The following is a 24,207-nucleotide window of genomic DNA, read 5'->3' on the forward strand; positions in this document are numbered from 1 at the left end:
CAGGGCAGAGAAGGGCTGTAACCTAACTGATAACAGTGTTTTCAAAGACTTAGAGAGAGAGCACTCTCTTGGAGAAGTCACAGACATGTTCTAAAGGATTGGTATTATCACATGACAAATTGCCAGTAGCTCGTTGAATATTCGTAAAACCCAACTTATTGTTAAAATAGATGAAAAAATACAGATGAACATCAGGCAGTGTCAGCGTCATTTTAAAAGTTATTTTAAAATGAAAAGAATGCAAAATGTATTAGCAACTTAATCCTCTGGCTAGTAAAATAAGTTTATTTATATATACATGGTAGTTGAATTCTGTGGATAAGGAAAAATAAGTCATACATCCACATAGGTATATATAACATATGTATCTTTGACTACATATATTATATATAATTTTACTTTACAAACAGATTTCTTTCTATATATACGCACACACATTGCTATATTAAATGCAATAGCTAACAGAAATGTAAGGTTAAAAGGTCATACAGCAGCACGCTGGCAAATGAATCTCAGAGCAACATAAAACCTGCTTCCTTGTGGACTGAAGAGTCTTTAAAGAGAGACATCCACCAACTCATGTTAAGTAGGTTCATACAACATTGAGAACACACATTTTTGAAGGCCATCTTTTTTCTTTTAAAAGAAGGAAAGGTCGGAGGAAAGGAAAAAGTGATGATAAAAAGACCACAGCAACAACACGAACATACGAATCAACATTCAAGTTCAATTCTCAATCTGACTATAAGAACATCTATATTGAAAATATACTAGCAAACTAATTTTCTTTTAGATAAAGAGTCAAAGCAGTTATCTTCTCTCCCAACCACTCTCTGTTAGGGAAACAGGGAGAAGCAGCCATCTGTGGAAGCCCCTGCTGCGTCCCTGCGGGTCTGAGCCCTCCTGGGTGTGGACGGGCCAGGGGAGCCTGGAGCATGCGAGCGGGATGGCAAGCCTGTCTGCTGACCCACAAGCAGGTCTGCGGCACCAGGGCAGATATCAGGATGTCTTCTCCTAAGCGATCCACTTTAGTAATCTCATTCAAGATCGCCGGAGGGTTTAGAGAATTACAGCCCCATGCTTCAAGGCCACTTGATAAACACGTTCCTCAGGGGCATGGTGCGATGTTTTTTGAGAAAACAAAGTTGAACCCAATAAACATTTGGTCCTTGAAGGACAGCAAACATTCCAAAGCTCCAGGGCTAGGATCCACATCTGAATCATCTCTAGAGAAAGGCACGAGTTTTAAAGCAGATGTGAATGTTGGAGAGGATGCAGGACTGTGCGTAAGTGGGGGAGGGGGCTTATTTTCCGCCAGGGCAAGGCAGTCCTGCTGTTAGCACAGTGGAAGCTCCTTGTTGTGGGACGTTAGGGGGATGTGGCCTTGACAGAATGCCCATGATGTCCTCCAGGCTCCTGAGGGCTGCATGCTCCTGCCTGCGGTCCTTAACTCTGATGGAATTACACTTGACAGCCAATGGTGCCATTGCGCGGGTGCAGGACGCTCATCCGCTGAGGCGGCCAGGTGTTCCCCTTTCCTGCTCTGTGCACAAGTCTGCTGCTTCTCCCAGGGTGGCCCACTTGCCTTTGCTGATGTGTACGTGGAGGGGGAAGGGTGGGGGTCCCACTGAATCAAGAGGAACCAGAACTTTAAGAAACACTCAAAGGGCCGTGCTCTTGGCCATTTTAACACTGCACCTCTACAGGTCTGCCTCTTCCCTCACCTGCCTGGGGCTGCTGGGACCCCCAAGTGCTCAAGGACAGTTATTAAGAGAAGCAATCAATGCAACTGCTTTGCTTAGAAATACCTTTATTTTATAAAGCCACGGATCGTTCTGTAAAGGTTTTTTTTTTTTTTTTTAAACCACACTTATAAAAAAGATGTTGACAATTCTTAGGGGGAGAAAAAGCTGAAAATGTTTCTCATTAAGTCAGGGTTACACAAAGATTATATTTATAATATATATTTGAATATTTATAATTTAGAGACGAATAGCAGGGAACGGCGAAGCGAGGGCTGCTGCTGTTAGATCTCCGATACTTGGTCGTTTCCCACGAATAGCGTTTCTTGGCAGAAGGGGTTAACAAGGACCATCCCAGTGTCTCTGTAGTCGCCGTTGGCTGGGGAGCGGGGCTCTGAGAGCTGGCCCTGAGAGGAGAGAGGGAGGACACAGGATGAGCTCAGGGGGTTTAGGCGGTGGCCGTTCATAAAGAAATACACACGAGGACACTGCCACATGGGATTGCTTTGGTTAACATCTTTCATCATCTTCACTGCCAGTGTGGAGGTGCAGAGCCCTCTCTACTCTTCCTTCAGCTTTTTGCAGCAGCTTCTGAAAAAGATTTCCTGCTTCCTGAATCACTCTGGGCTTAGGTTGCCAGAGATGGTATTGCTCTCCTTGTAAAAGTCCGAGAGGGCTCGCCGTGGGGGCCATGCGGCGGATGGCTCGGTGCTCTGGTGGGCAAACCCACACTCTCCTTCCTGCCTCTCTCTCGCAGATCTCTGGGAGACGTGGCTGCCTTTCCTCCCTCCTCCTTCACACCCTACGCTTGCCCACCTGCTTCCCTTCCTGCCACTCAGCCAGCAGGGCCTTCAAGGGCTCATTCCTCCCCATCCTGACTCCTCTCAGAACCTGGTTAGAATTACAGCCCCATTTCTTGTAGTACTAGATGGTTCTGAGGTGAAAGGACCTGAAATCTCTGTGTGACGATGGGTGGTGAGTAAAAAACACAGTCTGTCTCCACAGCCCCAGAAATGGAAAAGCCAACGAATAGGTAATTCACCGATCAGGACATCTGAATGGCTTTGGCCTCAACCAATAAAGACTGCAAGCATTTGTGGGCCACTAAATGTCTATCCTCAGACTCAGGCCCAGGTAAAATTTGGTGGGGCGGGGGAGGCGGAAAGAAGTCACAGCCTGTCCTAATTCTCAGACACTGAATTCTCAGAACCTGCAGGCTACTTCAGTAATATGTCGAGGTAGAACTGGCTCAAGCGAGACTTGCTTAGACGTCTCTATTTGACATCTAAGCCACAAGTAATTCCCTGAGGTTTATTTTTAGCAAAACATGTATAATTTTTGAGGAATACATATTGCCATCGATAATAAGGAGAGAAAGGAAGAAAGGCCATTTGTTGGTAAGATGTCTTTTCATAAGACAAGAATTTCCATCAATGTCTGGAATTGGCTGAATGCCCATCTCCAAGGCAGACACAGAGTCAGCCCTCTAAGTAAGGAAAATGGGGTGGCGTGTCACTGAGGGGAACACCATCCCCATTCTTCACTGGGCTTTAGGTGGAGCTGTGGAGGGGAATTTTGGAGGATGAGATCTGGCGTGTTGCTTTATAGTTTTTTTTTTTTTTCAATGTTTATTTTTGAGAGAGGAAGTGTGAGCAGGGGAGGGGAAGAGAGAGAGGGGGTAGAAGATACAAAGTGGGCTCTGTGCTGATAGCAGTGAGACTGATGCAGGGCTCGAACTCATGAACCCTGAGATCATGACCTGAGCCAATGTTGGCCGCTCAACCAATTGAGCCACCCAGGCGCCCTTATAGTTCTTACAAAGCAAGTGTTCACTAAGGGTAAACCATGTGGATATTTTTTGCAGCATAAAAAAGAAAGTTACTTAGGAAATAACAGACAAGAAGGAAGAAAAATAGAAGAGGAGGAAGGGAAGGAAGAGGGGGTAAAAAAGGCACAGAAAAATTTCCAGGCACTTTTTGGGCATCAGTTTTGCCTGGATTAGTGCTTTGCTCTTTCATCAGCCTGAAAGGGGAGCAGGGCGCTGGAGAAACTTGCTTGGGCAAAGCACTTGGCGGCCACCGGTGTTGGCAGCCTACAGGGTGGGCGGTAAAGGCTGCCCCGGGCTGCGGAGGGTGAGGCATATGCCCTGTGACCACAGGCTGCTCTCAGGGTGGCCCACAGTGCCAGTGTGTGCGTGCCCAGAGAGTGGGGACAAACTGTACCACTGCTCTAAGTAAGGCAGAATGAGGGCAGTAGACCTGCTGGCGGGGGGGTGGGGGGAGGGGACAGCCATGAAACAAATTCTGAAGCCAAACTGACCTTTTTGCTGCTGGTTCTGCTGCACCTCCTGACCCTGGGAGGGTGGCTGCTGGAGGCAGCCTCTTTGAGAGCCTCTGGCGTGTGTCTGAGGGCAGCCCAGGCGCTCTGGGCTGGATGGGACACCACACAGGCAGGGCCCTTTCTAGAGTAAGCTCACAGGCACTGTCTTTTGGCCTTGGTTTTCATTTATCAATTTGCAAATGGAATGAGAAACTTATTTACTTAAAAAATTTTAGGGGCGCCTGGGTGGCTCAGTCGGTTGAGCGTCCGACTTCGGCTCAGGTCATGGTCTCACAGTTCGTGGGTTCGAGCCCCGCGTCAGGCTCTGTGCTGACAGCTCAGAGCCTGGAGCCTGTTTCAGATTCTGTCTCCCTCTCTCTCTGGCCCTCCCCTGCTCATGCTGTCTCTCTCTGTCTCTCTCTTTCTCTCAGAAATAAATGAAACATTAAAACATTTTTAAACAGGGGCGCCTGGGTGGCTTAGTCGGTTAAGCGTCCGACTTTCGCTTAGGTCACGATCTCGCGGTTCGTGGGTTCGAGCCCCGCGTCGGGCTCTGTGCTGACTGCCAGCTCAGAGCCTGGAGCCTGTTTCAGTCTGTGACTCCCTCTCTCTCTGACCCTCCCCTGCTCACGCTGTCTCTCTCTCCCAGAAATAAATAAAACATTAAAAAAAATTAAAAAAAAACATTTTTAAACAAATTTTAATGTTTATTTATTCATTTTGAGAGAGAGTGAGCAAGCAAGCAGGGGATGGGCAGAGGTGGGTGGGGAAGAGAATCCCAAGCAGGATCCATGCCTTCAGCACAGCCCAACACGGGGCTTGATCTTATGAACCATGAGATCATGACCTGAGCCGAAATCAAGAGTTGGACGCTTAACTGACTGAGCCACCCAGGTGCCCCAAGAACATGAGAAATTTAGAGTTCAGGGATTCATAGCCCACATTCAAAGTGTGGCCAGCCCCTTTGCTAACTTAGCCATTTTTCACTCATTACAATAGTTTTCAGAGGAACTTTAAAATAAGTTTTTATTTTTTTATGGAAGTATAGTGGGCACACAGTAGTATATGCTTCAGGTGTACAACACAGTGGTCTAACGACTGTCTGTGTGATGAAGTGCTCACCACAGGGGATGTAGGGACCACTCTGCTATGCAGGACGCACACGGACCACACTGGAGGTCACTGCTTTCATGAAGCCTGGCCCTCTGTCCTTCAGTTAAACGTTTTTATTGAGCGTCCACTGTATGTCAGGCTTTGGGCTGGGTGATGGGTCAATCATGAACAAAACTTGTGGTTCATTCATGTCATAAACGTTTACCAAGCACCTAGCAGGTGCTGGGCACTGTTCTAGGTTCTAGGGGTAGAGTGGTGAGCAGAACAAACAGGGCTCCTGCCCTCAGGCAGCTGATGTTCTAGCAGGAGAGACAGGGACCAGGCCCGAGTGATTGGGAGAAGTCGCTGAGGTGAATGTGAAGGAGTGCTGGGGAGGGACAGAACACAGGCCAGCAGAGGGGACAGTCATGCACAGCCCTAGAACAGAATTTAACTGAGTGCTATAAGGAAATGAAAAGAAATCTGGTGTTGGTTGGAGCTTAGCAAATGAGAGGGAGAGTTGGGCTAGGGCCGGGCCAACCTCCTAGGCTCTGGACATGACTCTGAACTTTAATTTGAGAGCACCAGGAAGCTACTGAAGAGTTCTGGGGACAGGAGTGATGTGGTCACATTCATGTTTCTAAAAGCACACCCTGGCTGCTGTGGGGGACGGATCTGCAGGGGAAGAGGGGACTGTATTTCCAGAAGAACTCTTGGCTTTCACTGCTTTTACTCAGATGACTGCCATCTTTCTCCCGGACCATCTAGATTGCTCCCAGCTGGCCTACTTATTTTGAGTCTTTCTTCCTGTCCTCTCATCCCTCCATCCATTAAACCACCCTTCCTTTCCTTCTTATCCATTCACTAATCACGTATGCAGTGCCTTCGCCATGCCATCAGCACAATCTTTCTAAAACTAGGTCGCACAAAGCTCCACTTTCAGTGACCCTCCACCGCCCAAGACTAAAGTACAAACTCCATTCAAGCCCATTCGAGCCCAGGCCCAACCTACGTACCTTTCCCGCTGTGTCCTGGCCTCTGCCCAACCTGTGTGAGGGTGGAAGGAGCACCTGGTTCAAAGCCTGGCTCTCCACTGGCCAGACAGGTGTTTTGGGCAAACACTTCCTGACTCCATGTATTCTTTTCTCCCACGATATGCCATGTCCAGCCCACATCCCCACCTTTTCTCAGGCTCTTCCTTTGCTGGGAAACCTGTCAAAATCCATTTATCCTTCCTAAACCCCACTGTGAAGGCTTTGTTCTGGTAGGTTTCTATAGCTCGCTGCAACTCTTCTTGTGTCTTCCCTAGTTTGTTTGCTTCGGAATGATGCGTGGGGCCCATACCTCAACCACATCTTGGAATCGGGGCCCCCTGAGAGCAAGCTCTCATCTTCACAGTCCCCAGGGATTGCCTGCCACAAACTGGGTCCTCAATGAGTATTTATCAAACTCAGAACTTGAGGTCCCAAGAACAGTGCTTCCCAAGTTTTTTTTTTTTTTTTTTTAATCCACTATTGAGAGACAGAGAGAGACAGAGCATGAACATGCGAGGGGCAGAAAGAGAGGGAGACACAGAATCCAAAGCAGGCTCCAACTCACAAACCGTGAGATCATGACCTGAGCTGAAGTCGGCCGCTCAACTGACTGAGCCACCTAGGCGCCCCTTCCCAAGCTTTAACATATGTAGAAGGCACTGTGGAATTCTTGTTGAAATACAGATTGACTCAGGGAGGCTGGGGTGGGGCCTGCAGCTTCCTGGGTGCGGCTGCTACTGGGCCACGGGCCGTCCTTCAAGGGACAAGCCACTAAGAAGCAAGCAGATACTCCACAGCTTACTTTGGAGCCTGTGCTTTTCCCTGTGCTGGAGCCAGACCTTCCAGGGGCACCCCTTGGCTTGGGGCTTGTTACCTCAGAGGTTTCGAGGGACTGGATTTCCCTTGGTAACTCCACAGCATGCTTGTTGAAGTAGTCCATGGTGATGGCATTGTTCCAGTAGCTCAGATTGTTCTCCGGGTTGGCCGTCTTCTTCTTCCTCCGCAGGCAGCACACTGTCAGCAAGACGGCTGTGGAGAGAGTCCAAGTTAGAGAGGGGAGGGAGACAAGAAGCATGGAGCCAGCCCTGCTGAGTGACAGACCCCAGTCTCCAGGTGGGGCTGTGATGGTCATATAGTCAGCCACTTACTCCATTCGTTCATTTGTTTGCTTCTTTGTTCAACAATTACCTACGTATGTTGAATGCCAGCTTTCGGCCAGGTTGGGAGAGAGCAGGTGAGAAACAGACAAGGCTGCCCTGTGTCATAAACATCTCCCCTAGTGTGTGTAAGGAGGGACGGGGGGGGGGAGGGTCACACAATCTATAATAAACAAAATGAATAAGATAAATTCAGACAGCAGTAACTGTTGAAAGAAAATAAAACAGGGTGAAGTGAGAAAGACAATGGACAGGGGTTGGGGAGAGAATGCTTTAGGGTCATCATGAAAGGCTTTCCTGGGGTGACCTTAAAGCCGAGAACAGAATATGGAGAAGGAGCTGGACAAGCGCAGAACGGGGCAGTATGTCCCAGGTAGAGAGAAGAGCATGTGCAAAGGCACTGAGGTGGGGACACACTTGATGGGAGTGAAAAGAGCAGCTGGGCTGAAGTGGGGGGGAGTGCGGTGGGAGATGAAGCCAGGGTCATGTACAGCAGCTGCATCCATAGGGCTTAAAGGCAAGAGGCTTGGATATAATTTCGTATATATGAGGGGCCGCACTGCCACTCCTTGGGTTTGCTCCAAAAAAAAGGCCTCGCTCAGTAGATGGAAAGGCTCAGACAATGGCTGTGTGCTCTCAGGGGCGCTGCAGGACTGATGAGCGCCCTCAGGCAGAGTGGGAGTGTGACAGGGAGGGGAGCAGGACTTGGGGAGCTTTACAAAATGAGCCCTTGATTTCCACAGAGGGGCTTCGTGGTAGAGACTCAGAAAAGCATGACTGTGCACAGGTCTTGGACCCTGATAAAACAGCTGCTCTGGCCCCACAGTCATCACCACCGCTAACCCCAGCCTCCTCCTCCTCTTCCAAAAAAGAAAAAAAAAAAAAAAGCCTCTAACAGTTATTTAGTGTTTATGTTCCAGGGAGGGTTCCCAGCACTTTAGAAATTTTAATTTATTTAATCTTCCACTTCACTCATGAGGTACTGTTAGGGTCCCCATTTTACAGGCAGGCACACTGAGACTCAGAAAAGTGAAGTGACTTGCCCAAGAGCAAACCCAGACATCTGGACTCCAAAGTCTGTGCTCTTAACCATCCATGGTTGTGCCTCACAAAGACTGATGCAGAAGCCCACACTGCACACATGGGCCTGGTCAGGGCCCTATGTGGCTTGGTGTGTGACCCTGTCTGTCCAATCTTCGAGACTTGCAGGGCCCCAGGGAGGAAGGGGTATGTTTGGATTTTGGTCATGAATCAGGTGTGAACAGAGGGGCTTCAGCATGCCAACAGGGAAGTCTTCCGAAGTTGGGGACGCAAGGTGGCCCATCCAGGCTCAGGCAGTGCGATGGGTCATGTTTTGACAAGGGTGACAGTAGCCCTCTTGGGGAGATGCCGGTAAATGAAGACTGGACATCCCTTGCCCAGGCTCTCATCACCACAGCCTGTGTGGGCAGGGCTGCACTCAACATTCTGGAGGTGCCAACCATCTGTACTCTGAGGGGGGACCCCAGGCTGAGCAGCCCAGAGGCCGGCACCGAGGTGGCAATGACACCAGGGGGCAGCAGAGTGCCAGCCCTGTTCACAGCAGCCTGGGGCTTGGCCGGCATCAGGGCGCAGGTACTTGCCAGGGTGCAGGGTACCTGCAAAAGCTGGCACCCACACAGGCTGAGACCAGAGGGCCCGGCCCCTAGGTCCCCGCAGGATGATGGAGGAACTCTGTAGCTCTCTTATCTCAACCCGACAAGGCAAAGCCGGGAGGTTGGGCAAACTTCTATTGGTCCAATCTGCTTTGATCAGAAAGACTTCTAATTTGCTCATTATTCTTCCATGTTTCCTTAAAAAAGATTTAAAGATATGAAGGAGATTTCTGAATGATTGAGCTAGAAGGAATTTTAGACTGGGTGGTATAGACTTTTTTAAATTTTGAAAAACTTCCAAATTCAAGTTCTCCTTTCTTCCCTTCCTTCCAAGAAGGGGGTGGTTGGAGGCTGAATGGGGATGAGGAGGGGGAGCTGCAGAACTCAGCCTGAAAATCTGCTAATTTAGGGCCTTTCCTTATTTTACAGATGAGAAGACTGTGGTCCAAAGCATCCAGCTGACATGCCTCATGTCACAGGTCTGTGAGCGGCAAGGCTGGAGCAAGATGGCAGGTCCCGTGTCCCCTTTTCTGGCACCTTTATTATTCATTGTCACTACCTTTCCACCCTGCTCCTGGAACTGGGATGGTTAAGTGGCCTGGAGGGGATTCAAACTGCTGAAGCAGAAGCCAGAAGGAGAGGGTTAGGCTGCGGTGAACCTAGGCTGCTAACCTGGGCCGGCACAGGGTGCGGAGTCTAGGTCCTCTGACTCCTAGTCCAGTGCTCCCTCACGCCCTCACTGCCCCTGTCTGGAGCCTGGGCCCATTTAGGACACGGCCCCTGGATCCTGCCTCGATGGGAAGGGCTTGCCTGCTTGCAGGATGGCCCGAGGCTAGAACAGGAGCTCAGCTCCTAGCTTTCTCTCCTCAAGTGTTGTTAGTGCTCTAGGCCTGACCGTTTCTCTCAGGGAGTTCCCAGTGCCTCCCAAGTGCCATTTCATGTATATAATAGAAGCTGGCCCGGTGATAGAAAGTGCTTGGGCTTGGAGTCCATAAGACCTGGGTTGACTCTGCTGCGTGTTAACGCGAGGTAAGTCACTTCCTCACACTGATGACTATGGACTCACAGGGCTGTCATGAGAGCCAGAGATCATGAATGCAAACTGCTGAGCAAACTGCCAGATGCACAGAGGGTGCTTAATTCATGAGAGTTTCCTCCTTGCTCTTCCAGTACCCTCCATAAGAGAGATGTAGAAAGAAATACCAGGCTACATGACTGTTGAGTGGCTCAAGGCCAAGGCACCACCTGTGGCTTAGAACTTTCTTTATTTTGGTGGCCTGACCTTTCATCCAAGAAAGAAAGGTACAACTCAGATTTATGGAGTCTCGTGGGCTGACCTAGGCACTTTACAGTCTCATTTAACCCACAAAATAGCTGAGGAAGGTACTGTTACTCTCATAAGAGGCAACTGAAACTCATGAAAGTTACGAAAATTGATCTTGATCACCCAGGTAATTAATGGAACCTGACCTGGGTCTCTGTGACCCTGAGGGTGATGCTTACTGTGATGTCACCCTGAACACGGTTGAGAACACATCCAAGGCATGTGGAAGCACCTGGTAAACAACACAACTCTGGGCAAACACAGGACTGTGCTGGCATCTGCCTCCTGAAGGTCCTGAGCTAACACAGAGGGTATTAGTCCTACAGGTGAGAAGACATTCAACCAGCAGTTAAATAACTTGTCCAAGCCCCACAGGTGGCCAGCAGGAGAGCTGGCATGACATCCAGGTATGTTTGAGTCTACTAGCCAAGCCTTTCTGTCACACCAGGCTTCTTCTCCAGTGATTTAGGTAGGTTTAAAGTTTGAAAAGCTAGAGAACAGGGGCACCTGGGTGGCTCAATTGGTTGAGTGTCAGACCCTTTATATCAGCTCAGGTCATGATTTCGCTGTTTCTTTTTGGGATCAAGCCCCACGTTGGGCTCTGGGCTAACAGCACGAAGCCTTCTTCAATTCTCTCTCCCCTACTCTCTGTTTATCCTCCTCTGCTCTCTCACCCTCTATCTCTCACACAAAATAAATAAATGAACTTTTTTTTTTAGAAAAGTGTTAAAAAGAGGAGAGGGACCTGTGAGCTATTTCAGTTTGGCCACTTCATTTTATAGAGAGGAGAAGCCTGGAAGGAAGGATTGGTCCAGTGGTGCTGACCTGAGGGGCCAGACTGTGGACCATCATTTCCCACCTTTGGGTGTTGGGGCAGGAGGCCCAGGGAGGCCTCAGGGCATGGAAGGAGGCCGGGCTCGAAACGACGCTATGGGGCTGGGGAAAGCAGGTTTGGGGGCTTACTCTCTGGCCCCCCATCCTGGTGTGTGGGACTAGGAGGCTCCCAGTGGGAGGTGCTGGCTGGGAAGCAGAGATGAGCCATGAGAACGGGGAATGACTCTCTGCTCCAGCTGAGGTGACACCCTCTGGCCCTAGGCTGCTCCCTACCACCCTGGCTTCAGTTAGTTCATAAGCCCCAAGGAGACAAATCTCCTGGAAAATCTCCTGGACACACTTCCTTCTCATTCCAATTTCTTCTACTCTTTTCATGGAAAGAGTAAGTTTGACCCATGTCTTATGTAATAACTACAAAGTCATTGGGGCCTGTAAGTGATACACATATATACATTTGGATTGGACTAACACTCACAGAACAATGAATATAGCTAAGAACTGTGTGACCGCAGGATAGATTATCTTGCTGAGCACTGCTTGATACTCCAATGGTATTAATCGTCTGTCTGCAAGAAGCCAGGATGCTATGGGGTGAGGTGCACATGGACCCTCACATATCTGGGGTCAGAGAGAGTTGCTTCTCTGCTCCAGCCAGGCTCAACTTAGATTGGCATGAAAAACATCTGCCGCTGGCCTATTTTTTGTTCTCACCCTCCATAAAGGCTTTCATCTTTTGCAGGGAAGCAGAGTAAAGACATTCCCGAGAGCAGTTGCGGCATGTGTAGGAGACGCTAGGGAGCCTGGCAGAGCCATAAAACTGACCTCCGGTGAAAACCCAGAGCACTGACGGCAGTGTGGGAGGACCAATTCAGTGCTGGGACCAGAGGGCCTCCAGCAGGAGGTAGTGGGTTCTTTGCATCCTGACGGTGGCAGCAGAGACCAACTCAAGAGCCACATGGCTCCCCTGCCCCAGCCAAATGTGGCCTGGCTCCAATCAGTTTCAGTTCTCAGCACATCTGAAACCCTGTGTAGCTGTCTCTGGCAGGGCTCAGGAGACAAAGCATTTCTCAGTGGTGGCACATCTAGCTTTCCAGACATTGGGTGGGGCTTTCGATCTAGAAGGGCTAGTGTAATTGATGACATCCTTTCCTGAGCAGGCCCGAGATTTGCTAGGATCACCCCATGCTTCTGAGAGAAGCAGAGGATTCACCCACCTGCTTAGCAACCCTGGCCAGCTGAAGTCTGGCTTCTGGTGGATGGAGAAAAGCAGGGACTGAAAAGGCAGGTGTAAGGAAATTTAGGCATGCACTTTGCTACCATCCTAGAATGCCTGAAATATCTGGCAAGCTGGCAAAGAAGACCCTTCTTTGAAAGTAGAGTGAACTTTAGGATAAGTTCAGGCGCTGGAAGAGGTCTGCTTGTCTGATGACTGGAGTGGGATTAGGCTATGAAAACAGCCAGGATATTTGTTCATCTGTGCTTTGAAAGAACATGGTACTCTGCAGCTGAACAAGTATTCTATTTGATGTCCCTTGCATCAGGGCCTTCACTGGGCAGGACCCAAAGAGTTGGGGCCACAACATAAGGACAGGGAGCCCTGTGTGGAGGCAGCCAGGGCTAAGGCAGGGAACTTAGGAGTGAGGGCTTACGGGATCCTTCCGTGTGGATGGTGAAAATGCAAGACAGATGCTAAAGAAGTGGGGTCTGTGGTTCCAAGGGGCTGCAAGAGTCCACTTCGAACAAAGACTTATATCTTCCTTTACAACGTGGTATGCTCTGTCCCAGCTCCTGAAGGCTCCTTTCGCAGTTCTGAGAGCATTTTCTGGGGTGCAATTCCAGGCTGCGTCCTTGCTTCTACCTTAGCTGACATGATTATGCATGGGTTAGGCGGCCCGTGGGTTTTCTGGCTTTGCAGTAAGATCTGATCTAATTTCAAGCTCACACACGGCAAAGAAGGCTGTAGAAGTCTTTTTGGAACGATAAAACACAGGGGGGTGCGGCCTGTGGGGCAAGGGCTAGATCTACTCTGTGTTGTCCAGATCAGGCAAAGAGAAAGGCTCAGGTGGAGAGAGGTTTCTGGGAGCTGGGGGAGGGAGCCACATCACATACCTCAGTTCTCTGGTGCTTGGCATAGTGCCGGTCAGACAATGGGCACTTGAGAAATACTGTGGTGAATCAATCAGATTCTACCACTGGATCTGGGCTGACTTACATGTGAGTCGGGGCCCTGGGGAAGTCACTTCACTTGGTGACTTATTCCCTACCTATAAAGTGTGCTCCCTGCATAGCGTGTTTATGTTTTTTTATTCTTCTGGCTAGTCTGTTTTAAGGGTGGAAAGATTTTTTTTTTAAATGGTCATTTATTTCTGAGAGAGAGAGTGAGCACAGGAGGGACAGAGGGAGAGGGAGACAGAGGATCCAAAAGGGGCTTGGCACTGACAGCAGAGAGCCTGATGCAGGGCTCAAACCCACAAACCATGAGACCATGACCCAAGCTGAAGTTGAACACTTAATCGACCTAGCCACCCAGGTGTCCCAAGGATGGAGTTATTAAAAATCACGGGAACTCACATTGTAAACAAAAGCCTCTAGAGAGACATGTAGAGGATAGAAAATTAGAAAATTGTCTCTAATGTGGTTACTTCTCAAATATGACCATTTTTAGTAACTTACTGGCTAACAGTGCTACATTTTCTCATTATCATTCCTCTGTTTTAGAAGTAGGCAATCAGTTTTAAGAATTCATGTGTTTTTCCATCAAAGACAATAAAGCCACTTAATGAAAGAATAAAATATGCAATCTGCAAACATTTTCACTTTTCCTGAATTGGGTCCTTGAGCAGAAGTAGGCCACCCACTTTTGAGATAGAAAGTTTGCTTTGCTTATCAACTAGAAGGAAACAAAAAGCTAGGAGAGGTGGCTTCTGGAAAGAATCCAGAATCTAGATTTAGAAAGATCGTACTGGTATAATGCCAATCAGAAATTATGTCATGTTAAAGGCATAAACCCCTGTGCTAATGTACAAATGACCTATGGCATGAGGAAAGGCTGGAAGAGTGGCTTAAGTGCCTCCCGTGTGGAAAGTTTCTGGGGGTTTCTTCCTCTTGAGATTAGGGTGAGCCCATGGTGTGATGTAACAGTACCACCAACAGAGCTGATGCCAGTGTTGGCTTCCTGAATGGGACAGAAATGTCCAGAACAAAGGAGCCACCATCTGCTCTCCTCTGCCATGGGTGGGCATGTGGAATGCTGTGCTCCCTTCTAGGAGAACAGGGATAAACTGGTGGCCATCCAGAATGGCAGACAGGGGGAAGGGCCAGGGCAATTTGGCCCCCTATAAAGAGACTTGAATGAACAGGAATGAGCAACTTGGAAAAAGAAAGGCTGCCGTTGAGTGCCATTTCAAATGTTTCAAGGGTTGGTAGATGGACTGGTTTTGTGGGTTTCATAGGACATGGCTTTGGACCACAGAATGGAAATTACAAAGAGGCAAATGTTAGGCTCCCAAGAGAGCTGGGTAACAACCTGACGGGGTCACAGGAGAATGGGCTGTCCAATAAATGAGGAGCACAGGGGGTTTCTCACCCCTGGAAGGGTTCAGAAGGAGGACAGATGATTGATAACCATTAGAGGTGAGCTGACGCTAAGATCAGTGAGCATTCTTGTGAGGTTATCATAAGAATTTAGAATCAAATACATGGTGAAGACATAAAAGGAAGCCCTAAGGTTCTGAGTGATTACATTAGCTTCTCTATGGGAGAAGGTCTCCTGAATTCTCATTAAAGGAGTGACCGGGGAGCAGCAAGGAGATGCTGGTAGCCTGGGGAGAGCCCTTCTCTGCCAGTACCAGTGGAAGCAATGATGAGGTCCACACTGTATCTAGCTCACACCTCCCATGAACAAATAAAACCAGGGAGGAAGAGAGAGTAGCTAAAATCACATAGAACTCTCAAGCCTCAATATTTAGCTATAGGAACTGCTTTTGCCAAGGCTAACAGAAATTCCTGCAAGATCATCTCTTCTTATTTTTTTGGAGAAAGAGAGATAGAACGGGAGGAAAAGAGATGAGGGAAGGGCAGAAAGACAGGCAGAAGGATGGATGTGAAGTGGGAGGGAAGGTGAAGGCTTTGCTACTTGGAGGTTGTACATTCCGAAGTGCCAATGTTCACCTACAGTGTCTTGGTGCCATGTCACTATAGCCATTAGCAGACTGCCCTTCAGGGTGGCAGGGTGGTGTCATGACAAGAGCACTGGGTGGGAAGACAGTCCCATCCAAGAACTGTTTCTCACTTAACTTTAGGCTGCTGAGTGAGCCATGGCACCTCTCTAGCTTGGTGTTTCTTTCTAAAAAATGCAGAGCCGGACTAGACTACTTAGAAGGTTCTCCCCAACTCCTGGGAGCTGTGTCTTTATGATCAGTGGGCACCTGGGCCATGACTCTTGTCCCGCCGCCACCTGGTTTCCTGTAATTCTGGGAAGTTTTGCAGCCTACTTGATGGGGACTGTCCAGCTCTGGGGCAAAGGAACTCTGGGGACAGACAAGTTGATGTAGTAGAGGGAGAGGAAGGAGAAAGTGAAGAGTAGGGAGTGGGTGAGGCACTTACAGCAGGAGGAGATGGGCACGCTGATGGCCAGGATCACCCAGGCGATGTCCATCTTGCTCAGGCAGATGGTGGCTCTGTGCTGGGGTTTGTCCCCTTCGGCCACATGGGAGATATTCCCTGCTGTTCCAGGCTTCCAGGTCCCAGCAGGAACCAGGCGGTTGAGGAAGTTTCCTGTGGCTGTGGACACCACTGTGGAGAGAGGACTGGGCAACCTGTTGGTCATGGTGGGGGTGGCTGTAGCCTCTTCCTTGGCTTGGAAAACAGTGCTTTCTGAGCCCCTGGTGGGGTGGACTGGGGCCTGCGAGGTTGAGGATGTTCCCTGAGGAATCCCCTTGGAAGGGGCTGAGACACTGGCATTGAAGGCAGCCTGGGTGGGCCCCGCGGTGGCCGTGAAGACCCCATAGCTGGTAGATGGAGGTCTGTTGGTGCCAGGGGTGACAGTAAGCCAGGAGTCACTGTGGCTGGGGCCATCCTGTGGGTCACCGCGGGGGCGCTGAGAAGGCACTGGGGCAGGTTGTGGGCTGGCAGGGGCACCCGAGGCTACTGTGGTGTCCGGCTCCCCTCCTTGGCTGGTGAAAGTGGAACCACCCCCCTGGTTTGCTCTGCTAAGGCCTGGCTTGTCCTCTGCAGGCACAAGGGGGTTGGTGGGTGGTGCCCACGAGGTCCTGCTGGGCGCCATGGTTATGGCCACTGTCTGGGGCTGTGGTGAGGAAGAACCCCAGAGTGGGTTCCTGGGGGCGAGGGTGGAGGGGTCAGCTTCTACGGACCCTGTAAAGTTGCCTTTGTAGATCTGAAAGATTTTCCCCAGGGGGCGCTTCTGCCCCAGATGTGTGGAGCTCTGATTTCGTCCCCGCTGGCCTTCTTTCCTCCCAGAGTGGCCACCAGGTGCAGGCAGGACAGAGCGTGATGAACTGCTAGCCCCCTTTCGGGAAGAGCCTGGGGGCCTGGGAGGCCTGCGCGTGGTAGCCCGAGTGGGTGCTGTGCTGGGATAGCTGGTGTCTCCTGTTGGCTTTGTCAGCAGGATTGTGGGTGCAGCCTCCCCCTGGGGGCGGCCCTCTGAGTGGGAAGGTGTGGTTGCCATGGCAGCAGGAAGGGGGCCTGTGGGCAGGGGGCCTTCAGGATGTGGGATGGCTGCTGTCGCCATGATGGTGGAGATGGTGTTTGTAGGAGGGTGTCCATCTGGATGGGGTGCTGTCATTGCCATGGGAGCTGCAGCCTGTGAGGAGGGTCCATCCGGATGGGGGGTCAGTGTCACCACAGAAGTGGGGGCAGTTGCCATGGATGAGTGTCTGGTAGAGCTGAGGGATGCTGTCACCATGGTGCCTGGGGTGGTGCCTGAGGGGAGGACCTGAAGAGATTCTCTGGGAGATGGTTCCTGGATGGCAAATACCAGTGCTTCGGTCAGTGCCAAGATCAGGAGGAAGCCTTGAGAAGAAGACAGAGAGAAGAGGTGAAATGCCTGGGGAGTAGCTCAGTCTGGACCTTCCTTACCCATGAACCTATAAAGCCCTGGGAACTCAAAGGAAACATTGGGAGCATTCTGGAGGTCCACGCTCCCATCCAGACCCTCATCAGATACAGGATCATGTGAAGTTGAACAGGTCTGTTAGGTGCTACCCAGCACTTGCCGGGAAGAGGCAGCTAAGCTGAACCAGGACCATCCTTTGCTGAATGCCTGTGCGAGCAGCTTCTGAGAACAGGCTGGGCTGGGTGTGGGAAGAAGACTGTGGCCCCTGAGTGTCTGCTACCCCTCTGCAGCCAGGGGTCGGTCAAGGCCAGGGTGATCAAAGGGAAGCTGGCAGCTCTGTGTGAGCCAGCCTGAGTCACATGTAGAACTCTTACGTGAGCAGAGCTGACTAACTCTTATGCCCTTTCGGAATCTCCTATTTATGGACTGGACAAAGGCACAAATGGTCAGATCTCTCTTTATTCAGGTCCAATCATGAGACAAGTAAGGAGGACCTCTACCCTCTCCTTTACCTTGGAGGACAAAAAATAAACAAAAAATCTCTGGCTCTGGGTGAGCTCAATCCTAAAACAAGGCAGAGACCTCTCAGTGCCACAGAGGACAGGCAGGGGGGACAGGGGTCCAGAGGGTGACCAGATCCCATGCCCATACAGCACTTAGCACAGAGTGTGGAAGAGACGACGCACTCTATGATCGCCAGCTGGTTTTATGGTTGTCATTACTGTTAAGTGCTTTTCCTATGGTGCTCATGTGGCTGAACTCTGTCTGTGGAAAATCACTTGTGATGCCCAGCCTTTTGAGTTGGAGGACCTCTTTTGAGCATTAAAAGAAAATCATGAATTTTGCATGATGATCAGTGTCTATGCTTTTGGCTCACTGAGAAAATGCACAATGACAAAAACCTATACATTTAAAAACACTTCTAAATATATGTGGATTTTATGAATCACAATAGCACGTGCCACATTTTACAAATAACATGCCTCATAAATATGAGACAGAGTCTGTTCAGATTATAAACTGGAAGACTGGCCACCCCAGTAGAATATACGGACTGAGAAGAACTGGTCTCCACTGCTGAGGCTGCTAAGGTCTGACTCTGACCTGTGAACTCCTCCTTGTTCTTATGAACCCGTTCCTGCTCACTCTCATGCCTTTCCTTCAGCTCTGCTGGCCACCGAGGCAATGGTGGAGATCTGTCACTATCTGATAACTCTTTGAGAGCTGCCACACCCCACCAGATTCAAGCAAGACGAATGGCCAACGCAGGGGCCCTGGCAGTGATTTCTGCCTGTGTGGGATGGTCGGCAAAGCTGCTGACAAGGGAAGACAGGGGCCCTGGTGAGCTTTCAGAAACAGAGAAGGGGAGATCATCCTGTGGCATTCCTTTGAAATGAGGCCCAGGATCTCCACTGAGGCCACCTCCAACTTAACGTGTGGGGAGGAGTCTGAGCATGGACCAGCTCCCCTCACCTTGCACTTCTAAATTAGTGGGTGGAGGGAGGCCAAGGGACTACAGATTGAACAGACTGTAGCACACACCAGCTCTAGGACTAACAGTCTGCCCTAAGCAACCTATTTTTTTCTAAACTTTCATTGGTGATCTAAACCATGTATCAGCAGTAAGCTCTGTTTATTCAAGTCAATCCTAAAAGCTGTTTACTGAGCACCTGTTCCAGCCCGTCTTTCACGTTCGATTTGATCCTCACAACCACTCGACAGGGTAGGAAACTGAGATCTCAGGTAGATTAACTAACATGTTCAAAGTCCCACAGTAGCCACAGAATATGGAACCGAACTGTGTCTAAGATGCCTGCTCTCCCTGGTCAGCCACCAGCAGTGATGCAGCAGGAGGAAGAAGCCGACAGCAGGCTGCTGTGCTTGGACTCCTCTCTTGCAGCTGAACACCACGGCTGTTCTTACGGCTGGAAGTCTTGACCTCTGATGTTTTGAGGGACATTCCCTCATGAGCCTCTGTTTTACTCATGAGTTCCTTGGTTCCACGTAAGTGTTAAAGATTGAATTGTTTCTCCCAAATTCATATGTTGAAGCTTTAACCCCTAGCACCTCAGAATGTCACTGTATTTGGTGACAGGGCCTTTAAAGAGATTTTTAAGTTAAATGAGGCCATTAGGAGTGGTCCCTAATCCAACCTGACTGGTGTCCTCATAAGAGGAGATTAAGACACAGAGGGATACAGAGATGCTTGTGCACAGAGGAAAGGCCACGTGAGGACACGGGGAGAAGGTGGCCAACCTCAAGTCAAAGGGGGAGGTCTTAGGAGAAACCAATCCTGTCAGTATCTTGATCCTGGTCTTCTACCCTCTAGAACTGTGAGAAAATAAATTTCTGTTGTTTAAGCACCCCAGCCTGTGGCACTTTGTTACGGCAGCATGAACTAAGACAGGTGTCTTACATTACAGATCCCTCAGAAGAAGGAAAGGGAGAGACCAGGGCTTGTGTGAAAGTAGTTTATTTTGGGAAGTGATCCAAGCGGACAACCATGGGGGTGTGAGATGAGTCAAACAGAGAAAATCAATCTGAGGGCAGGTTATGAGTTGATCATGGTGAGCAACTCCATTTCCTGGGGACCTCTGAGGGGCTGAGTAGGCCGCACCTCAAGCTGTGTGAGAAGAGCACTCACTTACCCAGCAGCTCCCGTCTCCACTGGCCTAGGGCTGCTTCCCGGGTGCTCATCCCTCTGCACTTCCTCACTCCTACACAAGGCTCATAGCCCATGTGGCTGAATTAGAGAAGCCCTGGGCAGAGGGGCTGTCAGAGCATGCCTGTGCCCAGCTGGTGGCTGGTGTGACAGCTGGAGTTAAAATTAAGGGCCCAGAGGATTCCTGGGGCAGAACACCAGATGTGTTGGAGACAATCAGAAACGATAGACCAAGGACATGGCAGTCTTTTGGCAGCAGCACCAAGGGCAGTGCAAAGCTTTCAGAGATCCTGAATGATCCCAGTGACAGGCCAAGGGGTGAGAGAGGAGCCACCCTGGCCTCCAGAAGAACTTCTGCAGCACTCTAGAGGCTGCAGAGTCTTTAAAAGACTTGGGGAGAGAAATGTTCCTGACTTTCCCACCAGGAGCATTCCAGGGGCTACACTCCCTCCCCCCGCTGGGAAGTATGTGACTATGATCTTTCTTGCTCAAAGACTTACAGTGTAAGTACATGTTTGCCTTTTTTCTTTTTTTCCCTTTAAGGTTATCAGCATCCTGTGAGGTTATTTTTGTCTCTGTAAGGACTGTTAAATTACCTCTCAGGCCTTTCTTCAGACTTTAGAGTAAACCTTTGTTTGGTACAATGAATGGATACTGTCATCCTGGGTGCACAGTTTTCATTTGGAGGATGACATTTAACGGTCACATTGAGGGGGTGGGGGGACTAGAGGTAAATTCCTTCATTCCACAGAAGAGGCAATGGAAAGAGCAAAGTGACTTGTTCAAGAACACAGAGCAGGTTGGGGACACAGCCTAGACCACAGCAATTATTTCAAAGCAACTTTCATAAAAATTGCCACAGTGTTGCACTGCCCAAACACCTCCTTCAGCCTCCACTGTTACCTTCACTAAGGAAATAAGACCTGACTTTACCTCTCCTCCTTGGCATAAAAGGTTAATAACTGAATGGAAGAGCACACACTGTCACAATAACTGTGCAAGGCCTTCAACCTGGGGCTCCCCTAACAGATGCAAATTTTCATTCAAGTCCCTTTGTGTTGGCCTGCACACTCCTCCCCCCACAAGCTGGGGCTACCGCCTCTCTGAATATCATTTGCATAGATTTGCATAATAGTCTCTGGAGGCTCTAATTCCAAATATGTGAGAGAGACTAAACTAAAATCTAGCTTGACATGCTTTAAATGTGGAACTGATTTTTAAAGCATCTTGGAATAAGGACAAGTGTGGGGAGTGGAAACTCACAGACTGATGGGTGACCAGATGTCGCAGGAAGGCCTCCTCCTACCTAGAAGTCCAGTGCATACATGATCTCAGGGCCCTAGGAAAGGAAAGGTCCCCCCTCTTCTGTTTATTTGGTTGGCTGCCCACAGTGCATATTGGGCATGATATCTGCATCTGGCAAAGGCAAGGAGGGAGTTGGTGAAGAGAGAAATGGCTAATTGAATGTACTGAGGTGCTTCCTATGTACTATGCAGTGCTTGAAGGGCTAAGCCTCTACTGATATATTTAATTCTCATAACAACATGATGAAACAGGTACTATTATTAGGTCGCTGTTACAATGGGGAAAAAGCTGCACAGAGAGGTGCAGGAACCTGTCTCCCTTCACACAGTTGGAGAATGGTTAGCTGTTATTTGACCTGGCACCTTGGCTCCAGAGTCTACACTTTTCAACACTTTCACTCAGGGTTCTGCTTGGCACCACACCTTTCCCCATCCATCAGGCTGCTCTGCACATTCAAAAGCAATGATCACAGTCTTTTGGGAACTGATTTTCTATTACTGGTCTTTTGGCTTTTCTTTCTTCTTACCTGTTTTCTTTCAGGGCTGTATATGACACATTTGATATTCTTTTTATTTTTATTTATTTAAAAAAATTTTTTTTAATGTTTTATTTATTTCTAGGAGAGAGAGAGAGACAGCGTGAGCAGGGGAGGGCCAGAGAGAGAGGGAGACACAGACTCTGAAATAGGCTCCAGGCTCTGAGCTGGCAGTCAGCACAGAGCCCGATGCGGGGCTCGAACCCACGAACCGCGAGATCATGACCCAAGCGAAAGTCGGACGCTTAACCGACTAAGCCACCCAGGCGCCCCTGTTCCCTTTTATTTTAAAGATCAAACATGAACTCCTCATTTCTCAGACCATTTACTTCAAAAATATGCATCATTGCCTTTAGGGTGTGCTGGACACATGCTCTTAAGAGGTAACTTATGCTTATGACCTTGGCTTCTTGATGAAATCAGGGAGTTTAGGGTGCAAATCTTTGCTGTTACCCTCCTTCCAGGTATTAGCCATGCCTGTGGCCTCCAGTCAGCATGATTTTCCTTGTGCTACATCTCTGGGAAGCTGACATAACATAGCTTCCTAACAAAAACAATATATTCATATATGAACACACATACGTGCATGCATGCACAGCACTGATTCTCTCTTAGGAACAGGAAACAGGCAAGAAGTTGCAGTCCAGGCCCTCCTATCATCTCCATGCTAACATATGGTCAAATCATTTGTCTAAGGTCAAAACAGCTACCATGTAGAAGTGCCAGGATTTAAATGTAGGTTCTCTGATCTTGGCTGGTTGATACCCTAGGAACTGAGAGATTTTTGGCCCAGGAAAATATCCTACATGAGTACAAGAACCTTTTATGAAGATAGGCAATGGAATGGAATGGAATGGAATGATTTTGACTTGGGTTCCGCCTCTCTTGCTCAGACTTAAGGAAAGGGAAACATCTCAATTCTGGGTTCTTTCTACAACATCATGATTTCTCCAATTTAGGCTACAAGTTCCTCCAATGGAAGACAGAACCATGGCAGCCTCGGAGTGCCATGGAGCTTCCTGGCCAACCATGCACTTTTTGTGGCATGGAGGGACAGATGGAATACAGCTGGGAGGCTAGTGTATGGTGGCCACAAATTGGAGAATATGACCATTTCCTTCAAGGAGCTGCAATTTTAGAAGGGAAGAAAATCAGCTATGACAGGGGCATAAACCCTTAAACCAAAGACATTCTCTCAAATACTTTCCTCAAACAAACAAAAATGAGAGTCAGAATTAGGTGGATGAAAAGGTCAATTCAGCTTCTAATAAAATAACAGGATCATTAATATTCAGGGAACATATCACTGACATCATGGGAAAGAATACAAATACAGCCCTGGCTGGCTTGTACTTTCCCAAACTAAAAGGAAAAGGCTAATAAAAAATGTTCCAGCTTTACAGTAGAGAAGAACCTGACAAATACCACCTCAGCCAGGTGATGAAGGTTACCATCAACAGAGATAGAGTCCTGGTGACAAAATATACCCTTGACATGAACATAGCACTTGACCTCTGTAGTTTTCCTTCCCCTATAGCCCCAGTCTAATGATAAGAAAAACATGAAAAATCTAAATTGAGGGACATTCTACAAAGTGTCTGACTGATACACCTCAAAACTGTTAAGGTCATCAAAATCAAGGAAAGTCTGAGAAATTATCATAGCCAAAAGGTGCCTAAGGATATATGCCAACTAAATGTGATATGACATCCTGGATAGGGTCCTGAAACAGAAAAAGGACATTAGGGAAAAATGAAAATGTGAATAAAGTATGGACTTCAGATAATAATAATATATCATTTTCATTAATTGTGACAAATGTTTTATAGTTATAAAAGATATTACAGAAAACTGAGTGCAGAGTATATAGGAATTCTCTGTTCTACTCTTGCAACTTTTATGTAAGTTTAAAACTACTCTAAAATTAAAAAAAATACTTTTAAAAAGTTCCATGTGGGTCCTGGATGGGGACATAGCTGAAAGGAGCTTTATAGGCAACTTTCCCAGCAACCTAGTATAAGATCATGTGTCCATAGAAGGGACCATGCAGATAGAACACTGGGTAGGGGGAAAGACTGAGTCCCACCCTGCCCTAATGGCAGCTTCTGGCTCCTCAGAGCTTTCTTAACTTAGTGGGTAGATTCTGACCTAACCTAGCTACTGATATGTGCGGAGGCTACTTAGAGAAAAGGGACAAAAATTCCATGACTATTGCCACATCTATCTATATTCCCTCTGATTCTCAGCTTTTTAAATATTTGCATTCAGAGCCAAAGTGTAGAGTTTGGAGGTGAAACGGTCAGAGAGACTAACAGCCTGAACACATAGTTTTAAAATCTGTTCAAAATCCAACTGAGGGGTCAGGGTAAATTCCACTCACATAATATAAATAGTCACAACTTTCTTGATGCAGGAAGCAGGCTGCATGAAAACCAAAGCTTATTTATCATTACTACAGGGCTAGATTGCCTTACCATTTAACCATGGGAGCCATAT

The 24,207-nt window shown here is 48.6% G+C and overlaps 1 protein-coding gene across 4 annotated transcripts in view; it reads right to left on the minus strand.

The window, feature by feature from the left end:
- Positions 1 to 310: 310 nt before the first annotated feature.
- TMEM108 (transmembrane protein 108) overlaps positions 311 to 24,207 on the minus strand; it is a 364,038-nt gene continuing 340,141 nt past the window's right edge. For all 4 annotated transcript variants that reach the window (XM_039243882.1, XM_039243880.1, XM_039243879.1 and 1 more), the window contains 3 exons: positions 15,742 to 17,166; positions 7,062 to 7,216; positions 311 to 2,149 (listed from right to left, as the gene is read on the minus strand). In XM_039243882.1, coding sequence (XP_039099813.1) covers positions 2,027 to 2,149; positions 7,062 to 7,216; positions 15,742 to 17,166 — 1,703 coding nt within the window. In that variant the 3' untranslated portion in view covers positions 311 to 2,026. The remainder of the gene's footprint in view (positions 2,150 to 7,061; positions 7,217 to 15,741; positions 17,167 to 24,207) is intronic.

The sequence above is a fragment of the Hyaena hyaena genome, unplaced genomic scaffold (genome assembly GCF_003009895.1).
Source record: "Hyaena hyaena isolate Hyena2069 unplaced genomic scaffold, ASM300989v1 scaffold_234, whole genome shotgun sequence".
Lineage (NCBI taxonomy): Eukaryota > Metazoa > Chordata > Mammalia > Carnivora > Hyaenidae > Hyaena > Hyaena hyaena.